Source organism: Thunnus maccoyii, chromosome 13 (genome assembly GCF_910596095.1).
Source record: "Thunnus maccoyii chromosome 13, fThuMac1.1, whole genome shotgun sequence".
NCBI lineage: Eukaryota > Metazoa > Chordata > Actinopteri > Scombriformes > Scombridae > Thunnus > Thunnus maccoyii.
In genome coordinates this window covers 24,546,629-24,562,231 of record NC_056545.1, presented here as the reverse complement: position 1 = coordinate 24,562,231, position 15,603 = coordinate 24,546,629, and the positions used below count along the sequence as shown (strand labels likewise).

The 15,603-nt window shown below is 39.6% G+C and overlaps 1 protein-coding gene across 2 annotated transcripts in view; it reads right to left on the bottom strand.

The window, feature by feature from the left end:
- Window positions 1-15,603, bottom strand: part of LOC121909821 (transmembrane protein 164) — a 28,881-nt gene that overhangs the window by 8,868 nt on the left and 4,410 nt on the right. The window contains exons 1-2 of one of the 2 annotated variants that reach the window (XM_042430558.1): window positions 7,677-8,570; window positions 660-709 (exon numbers count right to left, since the gene is read on the bottom strand). In XM_042430558.1, coding sequence (XP_042286492.1) covers window positions 660-709; window positions 7,677-8,114 — 488 coding nt within the window. In that variant the 5' untranslated portion in view covers window positions 8,115-8,570. Of the gene's footprint in view, window positions 1-659; window positions 710-7,676; window positions 8,571-15,603 lie in introns of those variants that run through there. The other variant, XM_042430559.1, reaches the window with a different exon arrangement.

The window sequence follows — 15,603 nt, the reverse complement described above, 5'->3', positions numbered from 1 at the left end:
CAACCTGGTAGCACAGAAGATCTATACAGTCACCACTGTTCATCCTCGAGTCCAAGTGGACGTTTGTGCCAGATGTAACGAAAATCCCTCCAAGTGTTCCTGAGATATTGCGTTCACGAGAGAATGGGATGGATGTGAGGTCACAGTGACCTTGACCTTTGACCACCAAAATCTAATCACTTTCTCCTTGAGTCCAAGCGGATGTTTGTGCCAAATTTGCAGAAAGTCCCTCAAGGCGTTCCTGAGATATCCTGTTCATGAGAATGGTCCATACATACGGAAGGACAACCTGAAAACATAACGCCTCCAGCCATGGCTGTCACGCCGCAGGCACCGAGGCATAAAAACACAGTGAAACCCTAATTTACTCTGTAGATGCCTACAAGTAATAATAATCAATGAGGCAACTGCTTTTACATGAGGATAAAATCTGCGTTTCATTGGTTCCGTCTGCCAAATCATTTTATATCACATTTAAGAGTTGCGTTCATCCAACGGCAGGTTGAAATGGAGGGTGGATGATTAATTGATGTAAGAATCTGTGAAGAGGTGGCACTAAAAAGCATCCAGCATGATCTCATCACAAATGGGCAGCCCTGAATGCAGTTGACCCATCGAGGTCTGAACTCTGAAGCCACACGAGGAGACATTATACTCACCTAAATACGACCATTGCCGTTTTACATGGCGGGCAGGCCAGCAGGAAGATCTGTGGAGGAGAGCAGAGAGATGAATGAGAATTCACTTTATCACATTAAACTCATTATGGAGCAGCTTGAAGGCTTCAAGAGCTTAACAGTGCTCAGAGCTGTACGTAAAGAAAATGAACAAACTGCTTTAACAAGTTTTGAATATTATAATAAGAGCAGGAGCCTTGAACGGAAAGTCCCAACGGCGACTATAAAGTGCTGCTCGCTTCAAATAAGAGAAATGAAAAACAAAATGCAGAGTTAAGATTTATGAATCCAACATTAATTCACTAATGATTTATCAAAGTAGCGTATATGTTAACAGCAGCAAGTGTAGGCTGCTGACGTTTTAAATTGGGTTCTAATGCCCTCATTTCCTTTGTCAGAAACATTCAGATTAATGTACTGGTTTTATTGTTGAATAAGGATTTAAGTTACAAGCTCCCAGACAAAGTCAGCGTTCTGAAAGTGGCTTATAATACCAGTTATCCATCTCATCTACACTTAGTGGCGACCCGACCCTACTGTGGCCTGTGGGAGACTGCAGACATAGATTGGTTCAAAATACCATCTGACACTCAAAAAAGAGACAGTTTGCCTGGAAGGAAAAGCCTGGAACCAGAATTACAAGACAACAAGTGACTTGAATCTGTTGTACAACTGGCCAGGGATCTTTAGGATATGTCTTCAGGAGTGATCTGATGCACACTTAACTCATATCAACCTGCACTAGTGAGAACACAACTGAGAGGACGTTTATTTCTAGAACATGTCAATTTGGTGGAAATCATCTGTAAAAAAAAAAAAAGCTTTAAACAAAAATCCTGAACTTTTAAATACATGTAAACACTTAAAATGTTTTCATTATACATCTTGAATCATTTTTCTCTTCTACCTTGTCCAAATCAAAGTATAGATGTATCTTTAATATTCATATTTACTTCCAAGTAGTGATGCAATACATAAAATGGTTATCTTATGAATATAAATTGCTTGTCAAAGCTGATACTTGTGGTTCCAAATTCACATGTCAGTCATCATTGTATACTCTGTCTGGTATTATGATGCCTGCGGTAAAACGTTGTCACTTGTATTCTTTGTCTCCTGTCTGACATCAAACCAGTTACACACAAACTCTCTCAATGAGTTGATTGCAAACATTTTGCAGATATTTTCGATATGAACATTATCGGATATGCTGTTAAAGTGGGATTTAGGCATTATGTTTCACCCTAAACATATTTTGCTAGTGGAAAACAGTTGTTTATGGACACAATTCTTAGAGAAGTACGTACATGTGTTACTGTTTATGATAGTAATGCAAGTCTGATATCATCCCTCCAGCATTTTCACTGTACATAAACAAATAGACTCCAAAATGGATTTCATGCAAATTACTGAACAAGTTTCTTCTGTCAATAGGTGGGGCGGGACGTGTGAGTGTGGGGGGGGGGGGCTGAATGTTGTGGATTCAGGGTAAACAACAGCAGTCCCAGGTTGACCTTCCTAATCATCATAATCATCATCATCATCATCGTCACCACCTTTAAAGAACAGCACCATTCACTTCTATTTACCCCCCTGGCCTGTGTTCAGAAGGGACATGGTGGTGGGAATGAATGAGTGTCTGTATCAGTTGCTCTTTACAGGGAGAAATCTGAACCAGGAGTCAGAATGTGGGTTCTGAAACTCAGAGTGAAGCTACCTGTCTGTTACACATGTCAGTGAGGTTACTTTGCCCGACACTTAGGATTTTACTGCCGACTTTCATCATCTAGGAAAGAGCAGTTTTGGCCTTGATGCTGATATTGGCATAGCAGCACATTACAGAAAATGTCTGGCTGGTGATGCTTGCTAGTCCACTCTGAAATGAACCTAACCATCCGTGTGTCACTGTTGACACACTCCTGGACAAATATTCCTTTATTTAACCAGTTCAGTTTATTCAAGACTATGCTAAATCTGGGCCTATCCCAAGAAAAATGTCTGGAAAAGCCAATTTGAGTTAATCTGATTCAAAAGGCCACCTCAGTCTCTAACAAGCATTAATCCCCGTTTTATTTATAGGTGAGGAGCTCTGCTTGGGTATAATCCAGTGCTGTATATATCGGAAAAGAACATCCTGGGCGTTCATTAAATAGATAACACATTTATCTAAACCACTGCGCTTTCAGAAACTCTGTGCTCATTAAATATGCAGAGTAGCACTTCACACAAGTACTCAGCTAAAAGGATGATCTACTGTTAAAGACAGTGCAACATTAGAAATGTTGTCAAGTCAAAAAGTCCTCCAAATGTTTAGATGACTCACATTAAGCACCATTTGGAGATTCTATCAGTATTTAGTCAAATTAAATGCAAAAATATTTGACTTTACACTCTGTGTTGGTATTATGTGGGTGTGGTAGTCCTTCAGTGAGAGCAGGCATTTCCTGCTGTGTGCTTTTACTGTTGTCTGAAAAATCTGCCAAAATAAGTAGAGTCTAGAGCTGCAACATTTCGTCGACTAATGGATTAATTAGAATTCAGACGGAAAATGAATCTGCAACTATTTGATAATCAATTGATCGTTTAGATCATTTTTAACCTCAAAAACTCCAAACATCGTCTGGTTGAAGGTTCTCCAGTATGAGGATTTGCTGCTTCTCTCCTGTTTTATGATGAGCTAATGATTATTTTCATTATCAATTCATCTGTGGATTCCTCTCTTGATTAATCGATATGTAGAATGTCTGAAAATACTAATACTACTAATAAAAAAATACTAATCACTGTTTCCCGAATCCCAAGATGAATGCAACCTAAAATGTCTTGTTTTGTCCACAACGCACAGATATTCAGTTTACGGTCATAGAAGACAAAAGAAACCAGAAAATATCCATATTTAAGAAGCTGGAGCAGGGCAGGAGAATGTTAGCATTTTTTCCTTTAAAAAACGACTCAAAATGATAAATCTATTATTAAAAGAGTTCATCGTTGCAGCTCTAGTATTACATCACTGTAAACTGAATATCTTGAGGACTGTTGGTTGGACAAAACAGGATATTTGATGATGTCAGTTTGGGGTCTGGGGAACTGTAGTGGACATTTTATACTGTAGACTTAACGACTAATCGATGATGAAAATAACTGTTAGTTGCAGCCCCGGTCAAGTCTGCCAAATCCTGAATGAATGTGACCCACTAAAAACTGTGTTCAAAAAGGTACAAGAGACTCATATTTGTAGCCAAGTAGGTGTTACATATAATATGTTTGTTCTAACAAATAAGCAACGCTGCTCTGCTCTGACTGAACACACTGTTACACCTATTATTGTATATTTTATATTCATTTTCTTGAAGAGAATGAGAAATGAGAGACTGGGCTAAATATTGTTGTAGACTTCTTCTTCTACGGCTGCACCTTTTCAAAAACAACTAACCTGATTCAGTTATTGCACGTAAAGTCATTTAAACTACCTGGATTGTGACTTGTTGAGTTAACAAAGGGTTAAAAAAAAAAATATGCTGACTGACACACATGTGACACTCAAGTCACTATTTCAACAGTCAACAGTCTTCATCATCACTGAGCTGGAGCTTCTGCAGCTCCGATAAAAGTCGGGCCCCGACTGTATCCACATGCATGATCACAGTTATGAGAAGCAAACCAGACTTGACGCTGTTGTTGTAGAATTAAAGACACAATTAACTTTAACGGTCGTATCTCCCTGTTAATTTTACAACAGAAACATAAACGTATCTGGAGGTATTGTGGCAACAGCAGACTTACACATAATGTCAACATCTTTCCTGTTTCCTAATGTTCTGCTTACAGTTGACTGGGAAACGACACGAGAGACCCGGGAAAAGAAAAAAAGAAATAAGGTGCAGCGTTCTACCAAAGAAGACCTGTGCTTTGTTATCATACAGGTGATTAAAGTGGGTTGTATGAGGAGTTTTCAATCAAAGAGACACTAATTAAAAAAAACAAACAAGAAATCTCAATAAACAATCCAAACCTCCAAAAAAATACTGAAGACCACCGATGGAAAAACTGGAAGTAAAAATTTGATAATTTGTGTTTGTAAATTTGACTTAACTTCACGATGTACACTTGTACAGTGCAAATATAAATCAATTTCAATTCAGCAAAAAACATTTCTGGTCATTTGTTGCAGCGCGTGTGTGACTGTATAATCATCTTTCAAGCTGAGAAGAAAAACTGTTGAAAAGAAAAAAAGATCAATGAACTATTTATACAACAGAGAACTCATTACTGATAAACCATACTTCCTTTTTACAAGTGGAGTCATAAAGTAATACGGTATAGTGCTTTCAGCGTAATCTAAATGACTCAGTCAACAATCTTTTTTGTTGGGTGTGATAAATGTGGCTACACTCGATGATAACGCTGACACTGTATGAATGTTTCGTGTGCGCAGCTTGTTAACAGTGTAGTACTTCAGTTTATAGGCAAACTGTCAACGTATGGAACACAGACAAAGCACGAAATCTGTATAATCATCGCTGCCGTGTGTTTAAAGTAAAGTAAAGCAGTATTTTAAACTCTTATTAAACCCGTTGAGAGCTGCTGCAGAGAGGCCTGAGGCCTGTTCTGAAAATGATTAGTTATTGTTTCCTGGAGCAACATTCATCCTCAACTGTCAGCCTGACAAAAATCTACAAGGGAAGAAAGTTCACTTGATAAGAGCTTACCTATCATCATGTGTTAAAATGGAAACTCCCATCTCCTGGGACAAGACTGGAGTTGATGAGTCATTTGGATACCACACAGCCTAAACACTACAGAGACACTTGATTTCCATTACCTATTCTATACCTGTACCTCAGCATCCACACACACACACAATGCTGGAAGTTGAAAAGAAAAAGAAACAAAAATGTATGTGGCTGCATATTTTTGCAGCACCTCCATATCTGTATTTTGTCCATCTCATCCATACTGCGGGGCATCTGCTATCTGACTCAAGAAAAAGACTTGCGTGTTCATCGAATGAAAATGCACGACAGCAGATTGATCAGTCAGACAGACAGTCAGTCGGTGAGTGATCGGTCGAACGTGCGGTGAGCCTGTGTGGCAACATGACTGCTCTTGTTTGATGAGGAGGAAATCACATCAGACATCTGCGCTGTCTGATGTGAAGTATCAACTCATCAGTCATCAAACTCTGAACTCTTCACCCTCACTGGGGCTCTCTCACCACGTACTCTATATGTGTGAGAACTCCTCTGCTGACATGACAAAGCATTACCTGATATTTTAATTACAGATGTGTGTGTGTTTGCATTTGGGCCATTCTTTGCACTATTATTCTATTGGATCTAAAGGGGATTAAAAGAAAGAAAAGGAACCACACCCATATACTGTTGATCCACCAACTCTAAGAACTCAGATTATAAAGTGAGTTGAATATAAACAAACTTAAAGAAACATCCTCAGAACAATTCCAGCCCTGTCATGGAGAAATCTTCTGCAGCTACACCACGAGCCCACAAACGTCACTTTCAACAAAGAATGTACAACACACATACATATATTTTCCTGCTATCATACAACTCCAGCGAGCCTCTGATCCTCTTCTATGCAATAAATAAGCTCCTTTAAGCTGGAGGCACTTTTTCTGAAATCACCCTGTGCACTGAAACAACTGCTTAAATAGAATTTTTACAACAAGCTGGCGACTTCAACTTCCTTTCAGTGCACCTCTTCCTTTTTTAAATGTTTAATTTCCTCTTCTAATTACTCTCTAGTGTCAGCAAGCATGACGTATACCTACTGTAAGTCATCTTAACTTTGGTCACCATTTGTGAAGGACATTTTGCTACCATCCATCAACTCCTCATCAGAAGGAATTATTCATCAGTGTCCACTTGGCTGTCACACTACCTCTGTAATGTAAATGAACCAGAATACATCAATATTACTTGTTCTCCATATTTCATGTTAATGACAAACGCATTAAAAGGGAGTTGGCGGTGACCTGTTACCACGACCCTGCGGTGTGCAACCGTGTACCGTGAAGGTCAGGCAGCCTGGAGGTGAAGAAGGAAAACATGCAGGTACTGTATGTTGTTATGGCAGCAGAGATCGTGGCCCCTCGGGAATTAAACCCATTTGAATCAAAGGACAGTGCCCTCTGATTCACACTTGTCAATGTAATAAAAGCACTACAAACACCACCTTAATTCTAATGCTGCTACCTGTGCGGTTATAAACTTAGCTTAGTCATAAACAATCCCCACGAGTTCAAATCAGATGACGCCCAGCTGTTGCTGCATAGCTCAAAGGCTGAACTTGAGACAACTGGTCTTATTTCACAGCAGCACTCTCTCTCTATGTTGACCACCTCTCCTAAACATTGAAAACAAGACCCTAAACTTTCATGTTTTTAAGTTGTGCTTGCTCTTTTCTGAGTATTTTTCTACATTGTTCTATTATTGTTTTGTTCCGTCTTGTTTTTGTGTACCCTCTAAAGAGATATATCATTGAAATGTATTATTCTTTTTCCTCATCTCATTATTACTAGCAGTGGTGCTCTGATGGCCAGATTTTGATTGGACCTAACCATTGACTGAGCTTAGATGTGAAAAAAAACAAATAAGGCTAACTAAACAATGCTAAACACCACATATAAACAAACAGGGAGAAAACTTTAAATACAACATATAGCAAAAAAAACAAAACAAAACATAACTAGTATGTTTGCAACATAAAGATTTATAGTTTCCACTTCTATGGAGCCATAATGAATAGCATGTTGATATGTATCTCAGGGAAGCAACAAGTACTTAGATAACACAGACTGGAAAACATCAACCAGTGTGTTTCACCATACTGTAGATGGGTGGGGACAAGACGTCCTGCAAGTCAAAGTGCCATCAAAGTCAACAAACATCTCACAATAGAAACCATAAAACCATCAAGAAAGGGAGAAAAATGTGTCAAATGTGTCTCTTGCACCCAAATACACAGGAACATGCTTACCTGAACCATGGTCATCACATGGCATGGGTTCAGCAGATATATCACAGTCTTGGTCGCGAATTTGAACCCAACCTCCACACCAAAAGTCATGCAAAGGGCAACCAGCAACAGGTTCTTGCCCAGACTATCTTCCTTTACCCTTACACAGTCTTTTCCCACCACTTTGAGCTCTTTGGAGATGTTTATTTTCCTCAGCGCCACGCAGATCTCCAGTATGGAGATGACGACGATGACCAGACTTTCACTGATGCGCTGCTGAGGCGCGATGAAGGCGGCACACTCGGGCCCCCCGTTGCCTTCAAACTTCGGGTCCACCCCGCCATAGACCCAGTCTAACAGGCTGTATATGTTATATCTGGACATATTCCTCTTCTCGTGTTGGAAAAGATACGAACAAGATGGAATAAAAGACGTAACACTGACTTCTTGGCGAAACATGAACTGCAAGATTTCCCTTTCGTAGCTCGTGTCGTGGCTGAGAGGCAGACATGTATCCACCCGCCTCGGTGTGTTTCCAGCTGAGCTAAATCTCCGAACCACCTCCTCCACAGACGGATGAGGAACTTCAGCTAGCAGCAGGATGCAGCTGTAAACTACCCGGAGCTGCCGCTGCTGCTGCTGCTGCTGGCGGGCAGTGGCGAGCCTCTCTCCTCTTTCACGCCTCTCACACAACAGCGACCAGCCTTCCTAACGTGGACAGTCTGTATCATACGAAGCGAGCAGGCATGTTGGCTGCGCGCCCTGAGTCACATCAAGCTGTCTGCAGCAGTTTCCTGGAGGTTGACTTTAGCGTGAGTTAGCTACAGCTTAGCTACCGAGCCTACCTTGCCGAAAAGGTGCTTCGAAACATGTTCCACCCTGAGTTTAGCCTCTCAGGCTGAGCACAAATCTAATTGGTTCTCAGCGTAGGTGCTGCATTCATGGCCCTTAGTTTAAGTGCGAAAATGGCCGCGTGTGTGTAAAAGGCTACACTAATAAACGCAAACTATAAGTAAAATGTCGAATTTGTTGCTGCTTGCCGAGTAACCTATAACTAATTACTCGCTATTAACAATAGACAACAACCATATAGTGTTTCACACATTAATATAAATATATGGAAGTCAAATGTACAATTAAGCTGTAAATGTACATATCTCAATTTCTAAACACGATTATAATTAGTCCAGCGATGTTCCTTGTTCACAAATGGTATTTATGACTTTTGTCGGATGTTTAAATGCAACTTCATGTTAGGAAAATCTGATTTTTTTACACCCTAGCACAGGTTGAGCAGTGCCTGTAAGTCAAAACTGAGGAAATAAAAACCCGTAAAAGCAAGGACATAACACACGTGATGTTGAGGATGGTGCGTTCAATAAAAATCAGAAATGTTACATGCTTCCGATCAAGTAATGAATTACAGTATATGTGTGGGTGGGTTCCTCAACCAAATGAGTATTACTTTAATTTCATCACACATGGGAGTTATGAGAAGTTGCATATTAGTTATTTTGATGGTGGATTTCCTTCTCCATAGGGACAAATCTATGGTAAAGTTATTTAATTCTATGCTATGCAATAAGGAAAAGCTTCTCAGATGGGGTTCTTAGCTACCCTTGATTTAGCCAATAAAGTTAATGAATCACTGAATCATAAAGTTGTAAACCAGTTACACTTTTTTCAGTGCAATATTTATTTCCTGATGTTGCTACCACAGAGTAAGGATACAATTTAGACCCTGTCAGACCTCTATGCATCTCCACTGGTGGACAAACACAGTAACAATAAGTTCTCCTAGCATTCTAGTAGGTTTCAATGTGGCAGTTAAAACCAAGTGTACATATTCAGCCTTCCAAGAGCAGGAAAACTTTTAATATTAGTGACCCTTTGACCTTTCCTCAAGCACTGCCATCAGGCCAGATTTTACACTTTTAAACCCATGTATCTGCTGAATGCTTGCCACAAACACAGACTATTTCCAGTGTTACTCTCTGGTTCCATACCCACCACCACTTCATTGCATGGCATCACTCCAAATGAAGAGTGCACCTTAATGAGTGAGAGGTAAAGAACTGGTAACTGTGGGACACCAGCTGGAAGAAATCAGCCATCACCATGGCTATCAATAGATACATCATCTACTTGTTATTAATTGTTTTGTCTTTTCAACTTCCTCTATATAAAACGTTATCACAACACATGTTTCCTCTTAAAACTATGAACAGAGCTGATCAAAGACCACAGCAATAGGAAGGTTTAACTATTTTAGTTAGGATTATGATGGGACCCAAATATTTCCCTTTGAAATCACTTCATTAAGTAGGGAAAAGGCAGCAAAGTCTGATTGATGTGAATTACAAAATACTTGCCAATATTGAGGTCCACAGAGAACTCACTTGTAAGCTGCTTTCCTGCATGCCTGTTTGGCACTGGATTTCTGTCGTAGTAGAGGGAAATGACGTAGGCACTCTCCACGCTAATTGGTTTGGAATGCACTTCAATATGGCAAATACTTTTTCACAAACACACAAGGGGAGATGGAGTGGATTGAATGAGGGCGCTGGGACTGGACTGACACAGACTCGTGTGGGAAGAGAAAAGAGAAGTGAGGAAGCTTTGGGTTGTATCTAATGTTTCTCCCACAGCACCTGCTTTGGTTGCCCGATGCTTGGTTTTTGAAATAACCACAAACTGACATATTTCCATTAGTGTAACGATGTGTGTGTGTAGCACTCAGTGTAGTTCAGGGCCTGTTTGAAAGCATCCATCATTCTGAGTGTAAATGACACAGTGTTGAAATGTTGCAATTGTGGCCAAAACTACTTTACTGAGCAAAGCAAGCAATTAGCATATCACTCTGGTTTAGTTTTAATGGTGGTAAAGTGGAGAAACTGAGCCTGAGTGTATATTCAGTTTCTAGTCTCACAAAGTTGTTGCAGGTGCACAGAAAGGCCTCACAAAGAGGAGTGAGTTGAAAATTAATATATAACTGATACAAATACCTTAAATATTCCTGAGCATACCACAAACCTCCACCCGCACCCTCAGATCTGCCAGCAGCTATCTCCTCTGGGCCCCCAGTACTAAGCTCTGCACCATGGGGGATCAAGCCTTCTGCTCCGCTGCACCACGCTTGTGGAACAGCCTTCCTAACCATCTGAGGGCAGCATAGACCCTAATCTCTTTTTAAAAAAGGCCTAATTCAGGAAGGCTTTTTCATCTTAACTCGTATTACTATTTTCTTTATGCTGTGTGTTTTATGTTATTAATATCGTAGCACTTTGAGTTTCACTATGAATGAAAAGTGTGGTACAAGTTAAATGTATTATTATTATTTAAATAAATGACACCCATGAGCAGGCATGCAATCACAGTACTATGTTACTATCCAGTAAAATAGATGCAGACTTTGGTACAAAGTTATTTTTTCCTTTGAGGGAAAACATCCTTTCATCTTTGTATATGAACATGATGTTTTTCTATCTATAACTAATTACTGGAATCTTATCCTGTCAAGGTTCATGTGAGTCGTTACCATTGATTTCAGTGTTTGGGTGCCAACTTTATCTGACCGGTCAAAACTGACCTCTGCTGTCACATTCTTTGGGATCATGTTTTAATATTAGAAAAGGGATATTAAAAGCCGTAATGTGACATTAATCAACCTGAAAGACTCCAAACAGTCTGCTGAGGTGAATCAGACTTCCGTTCAGGAACTAGAAAACCTGTTGACATTTGATAAGGAAACTGTCTCATCAGCAGACACTTTCCCATCATTTGCTGCCCAGAAAAATAAAATGAATCCAATTTCCAACATTCTTAAAAGAGTAATACAGTATCTTCTCTCAGTCCCATGAGGGGAAATGCGCTGACTCAGTTTAAAAGCCAGTGCTGGCTTATGTCCAGGCCTGGCTTCAGGAAGTGGAGAGGAGCAGAAAGAGGGCTAAAGATCAACTGGCCTCCTAGCACTTGATCCTGAGGGATAAAGAGCGAGTCCGTCCCTTGGCTCGAGATGTGAAGCTCTTCAAAAAAAAAAACCTGTCAGATAGGAACAACTTGAAATCAAGACTCTTATAGTCTGGTGGACCTTAAGAGGCCAATTAATTTAAGAGTGAGAAGACGGAGAAAGAACAGCTGGACGGGGAAGGAAAACAGCAGCACAGCTTCGGTTACAGTTTTTTTAATGTACTGTATATATAGTTTCAAGGTTGCATTCTTTGTCAGGAAACACAAGAAGCAGAAGATCACTGATATGGAGAAATACGAACAATTTCAACATTAGCCTTCTCCTGTAAGGAATATATAGTTCTGACATTTAGTCTCTGTTTCTTTGTTACGCTTGCAACTAAGGCTAAAGAATATGCATCCCTAAGAGACTGTCAACACTGAAAAAATGTGTAACTGCACATAAATGTCAGAAATACTTGATGGGATTTATTTGATTGTGCTAGAATGGAAAATGCATATGAAATTATATACTTGTCATACTTGTCTTAGAATTTACTTTATTTTCATCCTTTTGTAGATTTATTTTGAAATGTTGAGCACTGGATCCTCCCTAGTCTTTTTACCATGCTGATTTCATTTATCCCAATGTTCCTTCAATGCTGTAATAATATTTAGGTTGGCTCATTGATTGTCGATAGCTTTTTATTTCCATAATAAAGACAAATTGTCCCTCTAAAAAGTGTCAGTTGTTAAGCTCATACAGAGCTGCATGACAGTTTTAAGCTCTGAGTCAACGAGAAAGCATTAGGATTCAAAGCTGGTTTGATTCTCAAGCTCTCCAAACTGCAAAAATTATGAGCCCAGTGTTGTCACAACTGAATCAAAACCCCATGTTCAAATATAAAATGGATTATGTCTGACACAAACACACAAACACACACACACACACACACACACACACACACACACACACTGATACACAAGTTCCTGTATCACATTTGTCAGTACTGTTTCTAATGCCTGTGCTTTGCTGTTCTGTTCACTTCTGATTGGACTTGGGATGAAACCTTATACCAAACACACAATATCACAATTTTTACAAACTGAATTTTCATTTTTGAAATGAGTTAATACTGCAATACAATTTTTATTCTTCTTCAGAAGGACAAGCCTTTCCTCAGTGTTGTTAGTGTCACCAGGGGGCGATGTTACCATTTTTCCTCCCTATGTGGATCTCAGCATTCATTCCACATGAGGCTTTTTGGAGGATATTTGAAAAAGTGCCACTTCATTGCAAATCCCAACCTCCTTGAATGCAGACCAATTACAGAGCAATTGCTTATAGGGTTCTAGTTCTTTAGCTGCTTAATGTGCACTAAAATCCCCAAACTGCATTTTATTGTCATAGTGTCATTTTCATGTTGCAATTACTTAAGAGTTAATCAACACTGCAGCTGCCAAACCACATTTGGAGCTCACATTGTATATAAATCAATGTAAGTCATTATTTTACAACATAAATGTTCATATTGATTATGATTGTTTTCATTTTGTTTACATTTGTTTCATTATAGTATTTATAACTTTGTTTATTAAATATTGATTTAATCATTTAGATTTTACTGTGTGGACCATGAGATGATTAGAGCTGCTGCAGAAGAAGCTGTATTGACGCTCCAAAAACATCAATATTTGACAATATTTGAATATTTGATTTAACAATCAATTATTTGAAGCAGTCAAAGTGTATTTTCATCATTCACATTTTGCATATATTTACATAACTGATCTCTAGATGGATCTGGTTAACAATATATCGCTGGCAGCAGACTCGATTTTGCTAGAACAGACGAAGGACACCAATTTTATAAAAGCAGATGTGGACAGCTGAGCTGAGCCCGAGGAGATAGCATCTAAACGGACAACAAATAAAGTATTTTGTGGGTCTAGGGGGTTTATGTTTGTCAGAATGATGTGAAAATCAATGGACTCCTGAGGAGGCGGCTGTGCCCTGATAGGCCTACTCCTCTGTTCACTGCGAAGCAGGAATCAGTCAAGGATATTAATCTAAACATCAGTCATGCATGGGGAACACCCCACAAGGAGAATAAGCTTGTTCATCCATGCATCTCCTGGGGGAGGTAGAGGGGCTTGAGGAAGGGAGTTGAATGGGTAAGTGTGTCAGGGTATCATCTCAGGAGATGTGATGTGGGCTGACTTTAGGCACACAATAAAACCCAAACTGAAGAGGTTGGCACCATCAAAACAAAATTTGTGCATAGTTCACTGAAGCACATGATAATCTGTATGACAAAAAGGCCACAGAGAGAACTGAGAGAGCCACAGTCGCAACAGTGACCAGCGAAGAACAACATGTGTCTCCTGTGTGGGAAAAGAAGAAATATATATATGTTAATGTAATTCATCTTACTGCAATCTAATCCTCCAGCCATTGTAATAAGGCACACAAGTAGCTGAAAATATTAAAATTCAGGACCAGTCCATTTTCTTATTACCTACAATATGCTGCATTTCATTTTCTCTCATCGCCTTCACACAATATCTGTTCTGCCTCTCTGTTTCTACTGCTCGCACTGGGTTATGTTCCCAAGGACAAGTACAGCTGTCGAGTTGTTTCCTCCATGAGGATACCCCATACTGACTGCAGGGCATGAGCTTTCCACTCCACAGCTAATCTAATGTACCACGACTGTCAAGTGTGCTAACTGCAACAGAAGCATGCCAACATATTCCATTTTAACTCGCTAATCAATGGCATAACCAAAGCTGAATGTAAAATTCAACTCCTGGAGGTAAGGCTGCATAGCGGTAGATTTTTAAGCAATGTGCAGCAAGGGGAAGCTTCTCAGCCATACTGTTATGACAGGATATGTGAATGAAAACCTGACATATGACAGCTGTGACATCATACCAACAATGATGTAATACACTGTTGTTGCCCATATAATGTTTTGTCTTGTTCAAGGACACTTCAGTGTCAGTGTCAAATATGTTTATTTTGATGGAACTGACATCATTACACATACTTACTTATGTTTTTCCTATGCAGTACAGCCTTCTCCACATTAAAAAAATTAGGAGTCATTTGATTAAGCACACGCACAATCTTTGCCCCAAAACATAACACAGTATGATAAGTTCATATACACAACTCGTTCACATTTGCATCTGTGTGTATCCAGTGTCTCCTTGTCATTGAGGGCAAAAACTTTTCTTAAAGTCAAGTTTTCTTCGGGTCATAACATATTTATTTCCAAAAACCATTTGTTAGTCATCCACAGTCTGAAGCCACAGGGGCCTTTGCTTGTCCCAGCAGCAGAGTGCTGTGTCAGAACTCAGAGGCAGATGAATAGCCTCGTCGTAATGTTTAGACCAGTCAGTCTGCTCTTGTATGCTTGAGAAATCATCAGAGATTATGGGGCAGTCTCTTCCCGGGCAGATAAAATGACAAACCATCAAACTCGCACGCACACACAAACCCGCACACACACGTACGCATGCACACACAAACACAAATTAAACATTACATAAACATTATTATTGTGGCAGTTTTTCCATATAAGATAGGCGCACAGTGAAAGATACATGGCAATAGCATGTAACAAAGGTCCCTATTCACATAGTCAAATAAGTCCTGCACGTCACAATAAGACATCAGGGCTGTAGCTCACCAAAATGCCCCATGAGTCAACAATTCAGATCAGAACAAATACCTTTTCAGTCTGGTTTGCACAGACCAAATAAATGCTCTCAGGGTATTAATTGCAGGTGTTGAGTAAAGTACTTATTGTCATCACTGGGCCGAGCTCCCTGAGGTTAAATCATAGTCACCCTGAGCCAAAATGTTGGTGCTATTCACTGTGCTATTAAAGGTAAAATCAATAAAAAATGGCTCTTTATCTATTTGGCAGATGTAGGAACCTACAAAAACCTTGGCAAATGTGTGTCCTCCACAATTTACAATTTCTCCACAAAG